This window comes from Oryza glaberrima, chromosome 7, assembly GCF_000147395.1.
Source record: "Oryza glaberrima chromosome 7, OglaRS2, whole genome shotgun sequence".
NCBI lineage: Eukaryota > Viridiplantae > Streptophyta > Magnoliopsida > Poales > Poaceae > Oryza > Oryza glaberrima.
In genome coordinates, this window is record NC_068332.1 from 22,361,700 (window position 1) to 22,378,610 (window position 16,911).

The window sequence follows — 16,911 nt, forward strand, 5'->3', positions numbered from 1 at the left end:
AAAAATCGATTAAAACTTAGGAGAAAAAAACTATCACACCGCTTGAATCCAGATTCGGCTCTGATATGCATGGCCCTGTTCTTTTCTCCAACAAAAGTTAGATTAACTTTTGGATACTCGTGTCACGCTTTTCAAACCGTTAAACGGTGTGTTTCGTACGAAAACTTTCTATATGAAAGTTGTTATAAAATATCAAATTAATCTATTTTTTAAGTTTGTAATAATTAAAACTCAATTAATTACATGTTATTACAACCTCGTTTTGCATTAAAACACTTAATTTTCATCTTCATCTTCAGAAGATTCAAACACCAATAATAATAGTTTTTCCTTATTGTACAAGCTGACCACGAACTCCAACTCGAACCGGACAGTTTTTCCTTTTTTAAAAAAAGCTCGAACCTGACCACATCTTGGACCAAACTCAAACCCGACCCCGGCCCCGACGAGTCGGAACTCGAAGCATCTCGCCTCGCCGCCGCCGCCGCTCGCCGCCGCCGCGCGCCCGACGGAAGCGAGCGCCTCTCTCTCTCTCTCTCACCGGCGACGGGATCGACGGCGGCGGGGGCGGGGATGGTGGGCTGGCTGAAGGCGCTGTGCTACGGCGCGGGGGGCATGGCGGTGGTGGGGCTCGCGGCGCTCGTGGCGCTGCAGGAGCGCCTCGTCTACGTGCCCGTGCTCCCGGGGATCGCGCGGGCGTACCCCATCACCCCCGACCGCCTCCGCCTCATCTACGAGGACGTCTGGCTCCGCGCCGCCGACGGCGTCCGCCTCCACTCCTGGTTCATCCGCCACTCCCCCACCTGCCGAGGCAAGCACCTCCACATACCTCCTCTCGACCTCTCCTAGATTTTGTGCAGTTCGTGGTTTGCTCCCTGGTGTGTTAGTACTTAGGTTAGCCTTTGTTTTTGGGTCTCGGTTGGTGGATCTCTGTCTGCGAGGCTTGGTTGGGAAGGCCCGCGTTTTGATCCGATTCGCGTGCGTGGCTTCATCTCTTAGCTTCCTCGATCGCGATTGGATTGGCGGATCTCGGTAGGAAATTAGGAATTGGGGTTTCACTAGAAAAAAAAGGGGGCTTAATGGTGATGAAATTTGTAGCGGGATGATTTAGTTATCTCCCATGCTCGCGAAGATTCTTTTGTCAATTTCTAGGGTTTCTGTGTAATTTGGTTACATAGGTCTGTCTTGTCTGGAGTATGAACTGATTGACTGATGTTATGATGTAGTTTAGTGGGAATTGAGTTAACAAGTTCCCTTTTTTTGGGGGTGATTTTGTAGTTGATACTCTTTGTTGTATGCGATGCGATGTGTTGGTGCTTAGTATTAGGATTTCTCTATTGTTCTATCGTTTATATGCCCTGTAGTGCAAGCCCCATAAATGTTCAATGTACGATAGGTTTAAACTTTTATATTGTGATGAAGAATTGATCGTGCTTCATTGCTTCCTTCCCATTCACTTGTTCTACAGTCATTAGCCAATCACATTGCACCATATGGTTTAGTTTATGAACTTAGTTTTGGAAGACATGCAGTTTAGAAAGTACTATACTGCTTTCCGACGATAGATAACAGCATGCGTGGCTACCAAAATAGTTCATGTGAGCAGAGTTGATTGAAGCAGGCGGAGGTTGGAAATTATACTGGCGGTAATTTGTCGATGAGAAAAATGTGGAAAATGCTACATATACATCCAAAATACACATCAGCATCCTTGGCTCTTGGTCCCAAGAAACGTGCCACACAACTGAAGCTATCTTCTGATTAGCTGACCTCAGTTGTTGACTCCTTAGGCCCACACCACAACCAAAACAGCTAGCTTTAAAATTAATGTTTACACATATGCATGCTATAATTATTCAAGGCATCAATGCTAGTTGTTAGTGTCATTGCTATAATCTAGCTAGTGATATACTAGATTATACTGCTAAATGTATACCATGAACCAGCTATTGTTGTCTATGCATAAGTTCGCGTTCTTCTATTTTGTTGGTTGAACGCATCATGTGCTGGTGTTTTGAGTTGTCATGCTAGGTTAGAAGAGATTTGATTATGTTCTTTGTTTCTAATTAGATTTCATAATGCTTAATTGTATGAGATTGCAATAATTTTAACCTTTAGGAGAGCATTTGAATAATTGTTTTGATTTTTATCCTCTTGCGCAACTGTCCTCCCAATCCAGCATTCCTATGATGACATGAACCTTATACTGTGTATAACTGTATATTCTTACACATTATTCTGCTCATTCTTCAGTACTCCACAAATTTTACATCATCTTTTTATGGCTTGCTTATGTGTTTTCCTTATGCAGGTCCAACTATTCTGTTCTTCCAAGAAAATGCTGGCAGTATCCTGAAATTTTCTATATAGACACTGAAAGTTATACCACATTTTACAGGCTTATAGACGATGGGATTATATTCTTTTGAATTCCTTTACTCTTAATAGATATTGCACATCGTTTGGACTTTGTTCGACTAATGATGCAACGACTACAGTGCAATGTATTTATGCTTTCTTACAGAGGGTATGGTTCTCAACAGTATAAACTAGTTCTGTTATCTTTGTTGCACCCTTTTTGCTCAAAGCTCTCCATATGTTGTGGGTCCAAACATGCTTCTTCCTCCATTCACTAGTGCATCTAAACCTTGAATTATATTTGTAGGTATGGTGAGAGTGATGGTTATCCTTCTCAGAAGGGCATCATAAATGATGCACAGGTTTGCTGATTCGTTCAATCGGTTTTATGTTAAGTTTTCTGTTTCTGTCTATTCTCTTACTGCTCTCTTTTTAATAGGCTGCACTTGATCATCTAGTTCAGAGGAAGGATATTGACACATCCAGGATAGTTGTTTTTGGGAGATCGTTAGGAGGTGCTGTTGGAGCAGTGCTTGCGAAAAACAATCCTGGCAAGGTACTCATGATAGGAAATCTTGTGTACTCTCATGTTTCTGCATAAAAGTTAGGGAGGCCCCTCTGTTCTCTCTGCTATTGGATGGATGACGCTAGTATCCTCCATTGCACCTATATTTCATGCCTAAGTACTGTGGGTCAACATGCACATGTACATGAATTAGGGATCGATCAGCTTTTCCAATTTTGTTCTGATACAGATCTAGTCAAAAAAATCTAGTTTACTATGTAATGACATTATATCACGGTCATTACTCCACCAGCAAATTTCAAATTCACGGATATATTGAAATAACTACTCCTTTGTAGAAATTTGAAGAACTTAGTTTTCTTTGGAAGTGTGGATTTCAGGATTCCTTCTCCAAACATAGTTTCACCAAAGAAAACCGAAGTTTTATGTGCAATCTGCTATTTTTTAAGTTAAATCATATCACTTTTTAATGTCAATATTAAGGATTGAAGGGAAAAGGTGAACTGATCTATGTGATGAAGAGTAATGTCAGCAGCAACTGTGTGTAACACAGTGATCCCAAGATAGACTGATAGAGAGATTATAGTATCTTTAATATTGAGAAGTTCCCACTGGCAATGAACTGCTTTCTACTTGCTATACATTCTTTTTGTAGCCACACTGAAAAATGCCCCTTCTTTTCAAGTGCTAGCAACCAACTGTAGTGTCTGAAAGCAATGCACAATCTTGATTACATTGTACTAACATGATATGATGGCAGTGGCACGCATGTTTAACAAAGGAATGTGTTATAAGGCGGCTGGGACAGAATCTCATATTTATTGGAAAAAGAGTATCTCCTAGATCTATTTTCCCCCTTAAAATAGACTGGCTGCAACTGGCTAACTAATATACGTCAAAACAACTCCTAATTCTCTCATCCATTAAGGGTGTTTGGATGAGATAATCTTCTTGAAGTAAATCTGAATATCTTGAAGGTATGTTAAATTCTGATTTTCGAAGTCGAGTAAAATTCATTGTATGTGTTGCCATATGTTGCAGGTGTCAGCTCTAATACTGGAAAACACCTTTACATCTATATTGGATATGGCTGGTATCATGCTACCCTTCTTACGATGGTTCATAGGTGGCAGTTCTTCAAAAGGTCCAAAACTTCTGAACTGTGTTGTTCGCTCCCCATGGAGTACACTTGATATCATTGCAGAGGTGAGTGACTATATCAACATCCAAGATCTATTGTTTTCACGCTTTGATTACCGCTCTCATTTTCTTCTTTTCTATTTTGGAAAATTAGATTGTAGGTTGCATATCTTTAGAGAATACATATCAATTTCTTATTTGATTCAAATATTCTAATTTGCTTTTTTGGCATGCATATTTGAAATTTAAGCTAAGATTTTTTTTACTACATTATTTCAGCTACTGTATATATATATTGACAAGAGTTAGAACTTAGAATTATTAAAATCTATAAGGCCTCAGATCTTTGTAAATACTCTTTCCACTTTTTGGTTACTATTTTACCGAGACCTGATGCTGTGCGTTATCTATTGCCTAGTTGATATGTCCCTTTCTTATGCTCGCTTAACCTTTTCCTCGCAGGTCAAACAACCCATTATTTTCCTTTCTGGATTACAAGATGAATTAGTTCCCCCTTCACACATGAGGTTACTATATGAAAAAGCTTTTGAGCATAATAAGAATTGTAGATTTGTTGATTTTCCCAATGGCATGCATATGGATACCTGGAATTCTGGAGGAGACCGTTACTGGAGGACAATCCAACTGTTTCTGGACCAATATGCTCCAGAAGTACAGAGTTGTAATACCAGCTGCAAAAGTGAAATTGCTAATGATGGTAATTTTCTATCTTGTCTATTAAAAAGTTTCTCAAGACAGTTCTGTTATCAAGTTTTCCATTTGCTTTGTTGACAGGGTCAATTTATTCTGAAGTTCTGTATTGTGTTTACTGCATTAGACTTTTCATATGCCGACAAATATTTTTTTTAATAAATTAAATGCACTTCTTTTGGATACTACCCATAGTTCATTTATGTTGTTTGCTTGCCATTTGCTGCCTGGCTTTACCCCTTGTATTGGGTGACTAGATTTAAATCCATTTGGATTGGGGGGGATCAGAACCCATTCATTGGATGGACAATTTTCTCTGCCCATCTGAAGGGATTTAGTATTTGTTTGCTTGAACAAATCATTATGTGATGATCGGTGATTCTGTCTATCTGTGTACACTATGCAGTTTTAGCAGTGTTGATGTCTGACTGCTGGCAAATATTTTACCCATCTCCTTCAAATTTTAGAACCACGTACTATTTTTGCTGTTGACTGGAGAAGTTTGTTTTGACGAATTCAATCTTTTTCTAGATGAAGCTGAAGAGTGACCAGAACATCTGGAGCGGCCTTCTTTTTTTTTTTCTTCCAGGCTCCAGTTTTCTGGTGTGATGCAATTTAAATCCTGATGAACTGAAGCTCACTGCAAACAATTAATTCAGGCAATTATTCTCCATTCAACCTGAAGAAGGCAAAGTTGTGAATACCTTGAGGTTGCTCTCCATCCTAGCACTACATTTGTCTCTGGAGCTATATATAGATTTCTGAGAAGACCTAGCCTTTGAACTGATGATTCCCCCTCCCCCCCTTGATTTAATCTGTGATGTTGCTTTGTTGAAGTTCTTTACAATATACTGTAGCGCATTACCATGTCAGAATCTGGCCTCGGTGTATAACAGTGTAATGCATAGGTTTTTAGGCTCTGGTTCAGCAATTTGGTTTTGTGTTTTTTATTATTGGTGTTATAGATCTGGTTGCCTGCTTCTTAAGCCTGTTATACCAAAACTGTTGCAATATCAATAGGCCATGTCTTCACCGGCAGTAATTTTTTAGCATTACACGACCTTATTGACTCGTTGCTTAATCCAGTTTGATAGTTGTAGGATTGTCACGTTTGAAGAGTGAACCTGATGCATTTTTCTTAACACTGGCATCTACTATGAAATGAAGCAGCATGAAGGAACTGACTTTGTTAATTGAGTCAGCTCGAATTTAGGCGCGTATCTCTTTTCCTAATCAAATATGCACCTAAATTCACAATTTTTTTTGGTTTCCTGTAAAATCAAACGATTGTCGACACGGTTTGGAATGGAGTGCGAAGATGGTTTGCATTATATTAAGAAACCATTCAGTTCAATTCACGCGAATTCTTTTAATTTTATTTGGTAAGGTATCAGACTTAACGGTACCCATATATCTTTACTAAATTTTAGGGTCTAGTTGGTAGTGCTTAAACTCCTAAATTTAACTTCAAGGATGAAGCTATGGAGCTATCTAAATCAAACTTCATCTCAATAGTTTATTTTTTGAGAGTATTCTAACCATCTTTACTCCTTTTTGGATGGAGCTAAAACCGTAAACCGTTTAGTTGAGCTACAGTTCTAGAAGAGATGAAGTTATGCCAAACGAGACGTTGGCATTACCAAACTTTACCAAATTTGGATGCTCGAATTTAGTAGTAGCGTTAATTTTGGCAACCGAACAAACTACACAAGCCGCCGATATCAGTCTGTCGGGCTGACCGGTGGGCCCCACGCGCCAGTAAAATCTGGAAAAGGAAACAAAAACGCGCCCGCCCCGCCCGCCCTAGGCTTAGCCTAACTAAGCTGGGAAGGGGGTGGGGAAATTTCGTCGTCGCGATGGGCCGGGGCCCACCAAGTGGAGGCGCGGGGGGGGCGCGCGGACACGCCCCCGTTCTCTCCAATCCAACCACTTAAGTCGCCTTCCCTCCCCCTCGCGTCCGCTTCCCCCTCCTCTCTTCTCTCTTTTAAACCCCTCCCCCTCCAAAAGATACCCAAAAAAAAAAACAAATAATGTCAGAATAAAACGCGGCGCAGCACACACCCCATCTCCTCCTCCGGCGACGAGAAAAAAAAAATGGACGCGCAGTACAACCCGCGAACGGTGGAGGAGGTCTTCCGCGACTTCAAGGGCCGCCGCGCCGGCCTCGTCCGCGCGCTCACCGCAGGTACGCGCCGCCGCCGCAGCCGGAGGTTTTTCTAGATGCGAACCGTTTCGAGATTTTTTTTTTATGCTGTTATGTTAGTGGGGAGTTTTTTTTTTGGTTTTTTTTTCTGGGGTTGTAGGATGGTTCGCTGATTGGTTTGGTGTGGTTTTTTCTCGCTGCAGATGTGGAGGATTTCTTCCGGCAATGCGACCCGGGTGAGTGGAATTTCTTTTTCCCGCTTCTGTTTTTTATTTTTTTTCCTGCCTTTCGCTTTCGATGCGCGTTGGAATTTGTACAGGGAACGCATTTGTTTCGTCCACGAATGCGCTTAGCTCGCTGCGGATTTATGCGCTGCAGTAGAATTCCGCGCAAATCTCCGGTTTATTTTTTGAATCCGACGGTTTGAATCTGTGTCTCGTTTTGAATACACGAGTACTACTAGTAGTTAAGCAGAATACGCGTCAGTACGTGAAGCTCTCGGAAGTCAGAATTCGAATCAAATGCCCTAATTCGTGGGGGTTTAGTGGGTAATGGACGGTTGAGATTAACCTAAACCGACACTTCCAGTGAGAATGTGAGAGTGAGACCTTCAACTTCACACTCATGAGGCCATGAAAGCTATAGCAGGTAGCAGTAGACTAGTAGCTTGGCAGTGAAATGGACCAAGGGAAGAAGCAGTAGCACTTGGCCTGGAAGGCGCCACAATCTGTGGAGGCTGCTGCTACATTTGAGCTTGGGATTTTTGGTTGTTGGGTTCAGCAGCATTAGTGGGGTCCTGTTTGGTAGGTGGGGTTTGATTCTTGTGGCCTAAATAATGGGGGGTTGATGTGGTTTCTGGGATTCTTGGGAGCACATGTCACAGGCCTACAATGGTAGGAGGAGGTCAACCTTGCTGGCTTTGCTGCAAGCAATGCTGCTTGTGGTGTGTAGTAGGAGTACAGAAGTAAGCCGGTGGCTGGGCAGTTGGTGTTGTGACCAGCGGGTTGCGATCCCAATGGTTCTTGGCTAAACATGGGATACAGAACAGCTCCACTGTTGCATACAGCCAAGAGCGGTGCTGTGGCCCGTGGGGATCCACTGGATGGTGGTGGTGGTGTGTGATTGATTTTGATCCCACAACAAAGACCCAGCATTTGATCCTATAACCGGCAGCATTCACCCATCCTATCCTCAATTTAGCCTCTGTTGAAACATCGTGTTGCTGACATCATGCTGCCTCGTGTCATTATCTCTGCTTTCTTCTTCTTTACATTAGACCATCACAACACCACTCTCTGCACACTGTACTGCTTGGTCCATTGAAGCCTGTAAGACTAATAAATGCTCTGAACACCTTACTGTGGAACGTGGAGGAGGTCAGGGGAGGGCATTGTGCAGTGAAGATCCTCAGTTGTTCCCAAATAATGAAAGTTGTCCTTGTGTGGATTGGGCCTTTGTTTGGTGAATTACATCAACTACTTGTCATTTAATGTCCAATATCCATGAACTGGCTAGTGGAAACACTGCTTGAAGCATTTGGTTAGGAAATAGGGTCTTATATTGAAGAGTCTATTCTCATGGCAATGGAGCAGCAAAATGATAATTTTGGTGAGCTTGAGTCATGCTTATTTTGAGTTCATATATATGCCGTGAAGGTATGGAAGAAGAAATTCATTGACAAGTGGTTTCACCTGCGGCTATTTGATTTCAACCACTAAATTTCTTAATAAGTTGGGTTCCACCTGTTTTTATAAATGTGCAACATGTTTCTTCCTAAGCCATAGCACTTTGTAACAGATTGATCTACATGTTTTCGGATAGTAAATTGTAGCAAATACCCTAAACTTGGATACTTTTCTCATATCTTTTGAGCCTTAGTTGAATTATTGTTTTGCAAGCCCACCCGTTTCTCCTATGTTACAACCGTCGTTAGGAAAACCACCGTTGGCTCTAAAGGTTTGTTTGATTATACTTCAAAGGTGACCTTATTTGAACAAGATGAGATGCATATTTCAGCTTACTTTAGCTAAGTCATACTCAAATTCTGACCAGTGGGCACCATTTTCTCCTAGTACACCTATGCTGAACTGATATTTGAGCACTCAAGCGTTTAACTAATATATTTGTCCAGCCATACATAACCATGCGTTTCTCTTTCTGCAGAAAAGGAAAACTTGTGCCTTTATGGGTTTCCCAATGAGCATTGGGAAGTAAATTTGCCCGCAGAAGAGGTGCCACCTGAGCTCCCAGAGCCAGCATTGGGCATTAACTTTGCACGAGATGGGATGCAGGAAAAAGATTGGCTGTCCATGGTTGCAGTGCACAGTGATGCATGGTTACTTTCTGTTGCATTTTACTTTGGTGCTCGGTTCGGATTTGATAAAAATGACAGGTATCTCATCCTTCCTATATCTATACTTCTCTTACCTAGTTATGGTGCTTCATGTGCCTTTTTTTTTTTAGATCCTACTTTGCTCATGCATTCACCACACATGCAGTATTTAAGCCTTAATCAGATAGACTCAGTTTTAGTATCGTAGCATCAAGGAAAAAAAAGAAGGGGTAAATATTGTTGTATACTACTAGTAGTAATGGTGCTTAAATAAAATCCAGAATGGGTAGGTGTCCATCCTCTGGGAATCTTTTGCCTCACTAATAGAGTGACTCAGCATGAGCGTGGAGTAAAATTTTCTATTACAGACTGAAGAATAGTCTTGCTAACATTTTAACATGCTATAATGGTACTTGTATGTATGGATTGCTTAATTTCATTCTGTAATTCTACGGTTTGTTTCACAAGATCTAGAGTTACCTAAAAGAGCCAGCTCTCAGCTGTTCTGCTTGGTACATATTCATGTTTGAAGTTTAATATATGTTTTCTAGTTGGTAATCTTCTGGTTTTATCTGTGATGTTAGTGTCTTGGGAGTGTTTCGGTATTAATGGAAATGATGCACATGGTTAAGTGGTTCATGTTTATCGCATGCCTTAATGACTTTAATTGAGAAATAATGTTCTTGAGCCTTAATGACTTTAATTGAGAAATAATGTTCTTGAATATTTGCCGCTTTGTACCTATGTTTGACCTGTCATGTGTTACTGACACTCTGCTGTTGTTGTGCAGGAAGCGCCTGTTTGGTATGATTAATGATCTTCCCACGATTTTTGAAGTTGTTAGTGGGAAGAGTAAAGCCAAGCCACTGAGTGCTAATAACCACAGCAATAGTAAATCAAAATCCAGCAATAAAACGGTACGGCCCATTCTCCTGAATTGTACTCATACCATGCATGACTCTTGCTTGTGTGACCAATCTCAGACACCAATACACCATGCAAATCCTTCATAATGCTCAGCGCTTTGTCATTTCCTTATTGTTGATCTGTTCAGTGTGTTTCGTTGTTTTTCTTTCACCAAATCAATCCTTTTAACATTTTTTTAAAAATCTTAATCATATGCCGTTCTGAAAGCAGAAGTCTTCTGAGCCTCGGGCGAAGCAGCCAAAGCCGCAGCCCCAGCCCCCAGTGAAGAACGAAGGCCGCGAGGAGGAAGGCGGCCCGGACGACGAGGAAGGCGGCGGTGGCGGCGGAGGAGGCGGTAGGGAGGAGGAGCACGGGGAGACGCTGTGCGGCGCGTGCGGGGAGAGCTACGGCGCCGACGAGTTCTGGATCTGCTGCGACATCTGCGAGAAGTGGTTCCACGGCAAGTGCGTCAAGATCACCCCGGCCAAGGCGGAGCACATCAAGCAGTACAAGTGCCCCTCCTGCAGCGGCGGCAACGGCGGCGGCGGCGGCGGCGGCAGCGGCAACGGCAAGCGTGCGCGCCCGTCCTAAGGTGTGGCACGGCGAGCCCATCCAGGGGTAAGATTTGGGCTCGCCGTGTGGTAGGAGCAGTCTGCATAGTGCAGTGCAGCGGCTATTCTTATTTGCAATGGCTGTAACTCGGTGAGGATGATTTTAACTTTGTTAAGTTATTGTATGGCAGTGGCTGTAACTTGTAAGGGTGTTTTTAACTTGTTAGGCATGCAATTGTGCTGCCCCTTAGGGGGCTAAGACTGCTTATCCATTGTACTCCTAACCTAATCTTAATTTGTTTTTTTTAATTAAGTAGATGGCTGTATTTAGCTGGTCTACCAGCTTACTGCGTCCCGTGTTGGTACCATTGCCGTTTGCAGTGCAGCGATGTCGAACGTGTTCTCTGTATCGAAAGATTCAGAACATAGCTATACAACCGGCAATGCCGTATAGCTTCTGGTTTTCTTTTGTTTTTTATCTTCGTTTTCAGATCACTAAGAATAGAAGGGCAATGGTTTTACATTAGATTTTGTTATTAACTTAAATTTTCTAGTGTTCTGATCTTCGTTTTTGGATCACTAAGAATACAAGGGTAATGGTTTTACGTTCATCAATTTTTATTGTTTAGATTACGTACCTACGTACTCACTCCATACTAATCGTTTAAGATAATATTTAATCCCTCCATACTAATAAAAGAAGTCGTTTAAGACAATGTTTAAGTCAAACCTTAGAAATATAAATCATAAATAACTCTCAACAACTTGAGATTGAAAATATAAAAATTATATGAATAGATTTGTCTTAAAAATACTTTTATAAAAGTATACATATCACTTTTTCAATAAATATTTTTATAAAAAAAAGAAGTTAAAATTGTGTTTTGTAGACCGTGTCACTGTCCTAAACAACTTTCTTTACGAGCACAGAGCACAGAGGGAGTATAATAACAGAAGCCAGTAGCTACGAATTGGCAATCGCTGCTATTCGAGTTCGACCAAGGACACGTCCCCTACATGCTGATGCTAATACTCGTATACAACAATCAATATCAAACTCAAGTGCGAAATCAGGCGTGCTAGCCAGGTTATTATAATTGCAAAGGCTCACTTCCATACTTCAATCCATCTTTACATTGGATATTGAAAATGAAACGACACAGGGTACCAATCACTAATCTGCAACGCCGGAACTAAAAAAATTAAACGAGAAGCCATTATAAGCCAATACCTCGTCAGAGATTTGACTTAGAGTAGCAAAAACACAACCACGCAAGCCCGGAGTCCACTGATAAGTGATAACCCGTATGAAGTGATTAGTGATATTCGCATCATGTTAGCTTCACACTAGCTACTGTACACTACTAATTCACGGAAGACGACTTTGATGCAAAACCTAATGGCAAGTACAACCAAGGCGGAGCAAACGTGGTGTGGGGTATAAACAAAGAATTGAACAGCTTACAATCCAGAATTAAACTTAACTTATATGCAGAGGATGTAATTTGCATACCACGATAAAAAGTGGAGCAAGAGCGATAACAATCCTCCATAAGATAAATTTTGCAGGACCGCTCGGTAGCAAAGCACATATTGAAGCATGCTGCCGATACAAAAAATCCTGCTGTTTAGAAGATACAAACTAGGAATAGAAAAACAAGCAAGACTCAACATCAACATTGATAACATGTGGGAAAAATGATTGTTGAGGAAACCATAGATAAATTGGCCTAACTCAACTGCCCATTTTTCCCAAAAATGGTTTAGCAGGAAAGTTTAAGAAGCCTGTACGATGAAATTGTATGTGCAGCTCCATTTATACTAGTCCTGCATGCAATGAGTTCTAGACAACCAAAGTTGATAAAAGTTTCATGACAGTGGCATACAAACAACAAACAAATCTGTTTCAGGTCTAATGTGAGGAAAATGATTGTTGGAGAAAACAGAATAAGCTTAACCCAACTGCCCACTTTCCTCTAATTGATATAGCAGGAAACACTTTCGGCAAAAAAATGCATAGCATAAGGCATTAGGCCGATACACACTATCCTGCAGGGTAACATGACAACGGAAAAAACAAATGTAAAATCCATGAAAAAGTAAAACATTTCTTGGTACTGCTATCTAGAGAGAAAACTAAAAGCTACAGAAGCACAATAAGGAATAAATAAAGCAAGAATGCAATTTACAGATCACCAAAACAGACATAATGGCATAATATAAAAATATGTAGAGATAAATGAGAGGAAAATGATTGTTGAAAAAAGCACAAAAGCTTAACCCAACTGCCCACTTTCCCCAGATCAATATAGCAGGAAACACTTTCGGCACAAGACGCACAAAAAAGCGTTAAGCCGATACACACTATCCTGCAGGATGAAGCATATACACTGGGCAGAATGATTACCTACTATACTAATCTCATGTAAAAAAATGAGAAATATATCAGGAACTAGAAAGTGAGACACACCATAAATGTTACTGAGCACCAGGAAGAAATTAATAGTGACGAAACTTGGATTAGTTGCTGATGTTTGCAACTTAAAAACTAGAACTCTTTACTAGTAATAATGTTAATAATGAACATTACATAACTGAAAAAAAACATGAAGCGCATGCATCAGATCACCTAAACTTGTTCTATTTAAGCAGCAACTGGGATCTCAGCTGTAAGAGGCTTTGAAAACTCATCCTCATCCTTAGGGGCATGGATGGTAACAAGATCCGGTAAAGGAGTCATTGGTCCTTGCTTGCCCTTCGGATCCCAATCAAGCATAATCTTGACCTTAATACCCAGCACACCCTGAAAACAAGAAGCAGCTTCTAAGAAAAAAAAAATCAAGCTATCACAAGGAGACAACAACATTTTATTCAAACGGATGGATTTTATGTACAAACCTGTCTCAGAAGAACATGTCTAACAGCAGAGTCAATATACAAGTTAACAGGATAACCAGAAGAAATCATGTATCCGTCCTTGAACTTCATGGATTTAGCACGCTGAGCCCTAAGCTTCCCACTCACAATAACCTGTAAACCAAAGAACAGCAAATCAATACATAAATAGAGCAGGAATCCAAGCAAAACCATACAGCTATCGTTTTGCATGAGAGAGTACCTCACAGCCCTTAGCACCACTCTCCATAACAAACCTGAGCACACCATAGCACGCCCTGGCAAAAGAAACAACAGATTTAGTCAGACAAAACTCAAAATACATAAAGAGAAACAAAGCATGCTTGTAGAGAACATCCTAAACAGTACAAGATATTTTACATTGGAAGTAAAAGAGATTAAAATTAAATGTGGCCAACAGGATCACACGTTAGAAGCCAATTAACAAAGCTTCTCAGCAGAGACTACCTAGTTGGCTCAAGTAATCTAGTCATCTTCCGACACAAAGTTGGTACATAATTGACCTATTTGCTTTATAGATGACATAGAACAAAAGCAAACAACCTTTACTCATACAGAAACACAGTTATAATAAATTAGCATATTCCTCTAAAGCAGTAAGCTGCAGACGCTATTTTTAATTTGAAGAAACAGATACTAAAATTAAACAAATGTGGCCAACAGGATCACGCATTAGAAGCCAATTAGTACGTTTCTCGGCAGAGACTACCTAATTGGCTCAAAAAAATCTAGTCATCTTCCGACACAAAATTGGTACAACGGTAACCTATTTGCTTTATAGATGACATAGAACAAATGCAAACACAATAAACAATCAAATATCCCTCTAAAGCAGCAAACTGTGGAAGAGAAGCAGACTCAACCACAGCGTACGAAAATGCAATAGAGGAGCGGTAATTGATCTCAGTCATCATCGAACACAATTCTGGCACGAACAAGCAGCCGGTTGCTGTGAAGATGACATGATGCTATACCAATATCTAAGGAACGCGAGTTTCAGTGTGTGTAGGGTGGAGCACAACCTTCTGACGGCGAGGCCACCGAGGAGCTTGTAGCGGAGCGACTCGGCCTGGGCGATGGCGCAGAGGCCGCGGTTGTTCACCTTCTCGGCGTAGAGCTCGACGCCGTTCTCCGGGAAGTTGAACCGCTTCTGCACCACGGACGTCAGCTCGCGGATCCTCCTCCCCTTCTCACCTGAAACCGCATTCATCCAAAGCATCAGATCGTGCACCCGGGATAAATCGCACGGAATCGCCTCGCTGCCCAGATCAGAAATGCCACGAACTCACGAACTCACCGAGGACGTTCTGGGTGCGGGTGGCGCGGATGATGATCTCGGTGCGCATGGGGGTGACGCGGACCTCGACGCCGGAGTAGCCGTCCTCCGCGAGCTCGCGCGTCAGCATCTCGTTCAGCTCCGCGAAGAACACCCCATCCGCTACGAACTGCGAGCCAAAAAAAAGGGCGCATCAAATCTCGAAATCCATGGGTGACGAGATCGAGACTGCTCTGGAATGGATAGGTCTCGATCGGAGCCTTACCTTGCGCTTCTTGCTGATCTGCGTGTGAGCCGCCATTGGAGTGGAGAGTGGAGGTGGGGGAGGAGGGAGGCGGCGGCGGAGGAGGAGGAGGATGAAACCCTAGACTTGGATGTGAGCTGTGAGGTGGGGGAGCGAGTGGAATATATAGATGGGAGCCGGATCGGACGGTAGGGGTTCGTCGGGACCGTTTTCATTTCAGTCCCTACTTTCCTTCTAATTTTTGACAAAGTATAGAGTCGAGCGGTCAAGCCGTCAAGGTAATAACGTAGGGTTAATTGAATCCATGTCATTATAAATGTATCGGATTTAAAAATTGTCATTAGTATTCATGAAACCAGGTGGATTCCATTGTACTTTTCAAAAATTAGAAACATGTCACTCCGTCACGACTTCTATCAACACATCTTCTTCCTCCTCGTCCTCGAATCTTCTTGTGGACGCAAGGAGTTGGATGAGATTGCACGAAGCTATAGGGGGTTGAGCTTGAGGGCGGATGGCTGTAGAGCAATACATTGGTGGCAATCTTGACATCTACAGATGGCTTGTCAGAGATCGCATGCATGCGAAGCAACCAAGCAAATCTTAGCAAAGAGTCAAAACTCTTTCTAATATCCAACTTTCGGCTCAATATGTGCCTAAGCAAACAAGCACTATAAAAAAGACCTCAAAATTTCTAAAAAAAGTCTAGCACAGATGCGAGCGAGTCTGATCTACAAAATCCCACTTGACCTCCCCGAGGACACAGGCTCAGAGAACCACCATCGCCAGATGCGCAAATCGCATTGTGACGCCCTCAGCTCCATGACCAGTGAGCTTGAGCCACGTTGTGCACCACCTCCACAAGGCAAGCGTGATTTGAGGGCCAAGATTGACTGCAACAAGGAAAGGAGGAATCTTGTGCACCATCTTGTCCATCTTGCTCGTCGCTATCCTGCTTACCACAAGCCACCACCAATACCCCATTGTTGCCGCCACTGCCTGACCCTACTGATTCGAGTAGAACATGCGAGCAGGATGTGGGTGGGGGGAGAAGATGACCAGTCAGCCAATGTTCATGGCCCGTTGGATCTGACGGAGGTATTGACAGAACGAAGTGACATGGCTATAATTTCAGAATAATGTAATGGCATCCACCCCGATTTCGTTAATAGTAATGACATTTTATTCAAATCAATAAAATTGTAATGGCATGAATCCAATTAACTCAATAACATAAAGTTGCTCAAGGTATTTTCTCCAATAATCTGTGCGCCTTTTTTTAAGAATAAACTCGAGGTCACCACTCAACAAAGAGTAGCTTAGGTAATTTCTCCAGTAAAATAGTTCGAATTATATCATCGATTCCTCACCATCTCACGACCAATCGAAATACACCGAATACAAAACCTGAAATTTCAGAGTGTTACATTATGAGAATACAGTACTACAGTTTTCAGCTAGGTCCGTTTATGTATCCGGTGCTAAAGCTTTTCTCCTAGTTCTGTCAATGTGTACTACGGAGTAATATATAATTAAGGGAAATCAGCCTCTAGGAAATTTCTAGGTCCGTCAATGTGCAGGAACAATTGCTCAAAACTAATCCCTCCGTCCCAAAATAAGCGTCCTAAAGTTTTGCACTATTCGCGTTCAACATTTAACCGTTCGTCTTATTTGAAATTTTTTTATGATCAATATTTTTATTGCTATTAGATAATAAAATATAAATAGTACATTATGTGTGACTAAATATTTTTAAATGTTTTATAAATTTTTTAAATAAGATGGACGGTCAAACGTTAGACACGGAT

At 41.7% G+C, this 16,911-nt stretch overlaps 3 protein-coding genes and 3 non-coding genes across 6 annotated transcripts; 2 read left to right on the forward strand and 4 right to left on the reverse strand.

Moving 5' to 3' along the window:
• The first annotated feature begins 415 nt into the window (after positions 1-415).
• On the forward strand, positions 416-5,773 carry LOC127779935 (alpha/beta hydrolase domain-containing protein WAV2). The gene is made up of 8 exons (XM_052306869.1): positions 416-811; positions 2,312-2,347; positions 2,449-2,527; positions 2,666-2,720; positions 2,798-2,914; positions 3,926-4,090; positions 4,487-4,742; positions 5,267-5,773. Exons 1-8 carry the CDS (start codon positions 574-576, stop codon positions 5,281-5,283), a joined length of 963 nt encoding a protein of 320 aa, XP_052162829.1. The 5' UTR covers positions 416-573; the 3' UTR covers positions 5,284-5,773.
• Positions 5,774-6,705: 932 nt separating this feature from the next.
• On the forward strand, positions 6,706-11,015 carry LOC127778758 (PHD finger protein ALFIN-LIKE 9). The gene is made up of 5 exons (XM_052305379.1): positions 6,706-6,920; positions 7,082-7,114; positions 9,042-9,270; positions 10,001-10,127; positions 10,348-11,015. Exons 1-5 carry the CDS (start codon positions 6,830-6,832, stop codon positions 10,705-10,707), a joined length of 840 nt encoding a protein of 279 aa, XP_052161339.1. The 5' UTR covers positions 6,706-6,829; the 3' UTR covers positions 10,708-11,015.
• Positions 11,016-12,352: 1,337 nt separating this feature from the next.
• On the reverse strand, positions 12,353-12,501 carry LOC127780966 (small nucleolar RNA snoR135). Its single transcript, XR_008018860.1, has one exon. It is a non-coding gene; the product is annotated as a small nucleolar RNA snoR135 (small nucleolar RNA).
• A 79-nt stretch (positions 12,502-12,580) lies between these two features.
• LOC127780964 (small nucleolar RNA snoR135) lies at positions 12,581-12,723 on the reverse strand. Its single transcript, XR_008018858.1, has one exon. It is a non-coding gene; the product is annotated as a small nucleolar RNA snoR135 (small nucleolar RNA).
• Positions 12,724-12,904: 181 nt separating this feature from the next.
• On the reverse strand, positions 12,905-13,043 carry LOC127780965 (small nucleolar RNA snoR135). Its single transcript, XR_008018859.1, has one exon. It is a non-coding gene; the product is annotated as a small nucleolar RNA snoR135 (small nucleolar RNA).
• Positions 13,044-13,145: 102 nt separating this feature from the next.
• LOC127778759 (40S ribosomal protein S3-1-like) lies at positions 13,146-15,235 on the reverse strand. The gene is made up of 6 exons (XM_052305380.1): positions 15,125-15,235; positions 14,881-15,028; positions 14,606-14,777; positions 13,786-13,840; positions 13,566-13,697; positions 13,146-13,470 (listed from the first exon to the last, which is right to left on the reverse strand). The coding sequence occupies exons 1-6, from the start codon at positions 15,158-15,160 to the stop codon at positions 13,312-13,314; spliced, it is 702 nt and encodes a 233-aa protein (XP_052161340.1). The 5' UTR covers positions 15,161-15,235; the 3' UTR covers positions 13,146-13,311.
• Positions 15,236-16,911: the final 1,676 nt, after the last annotated feature.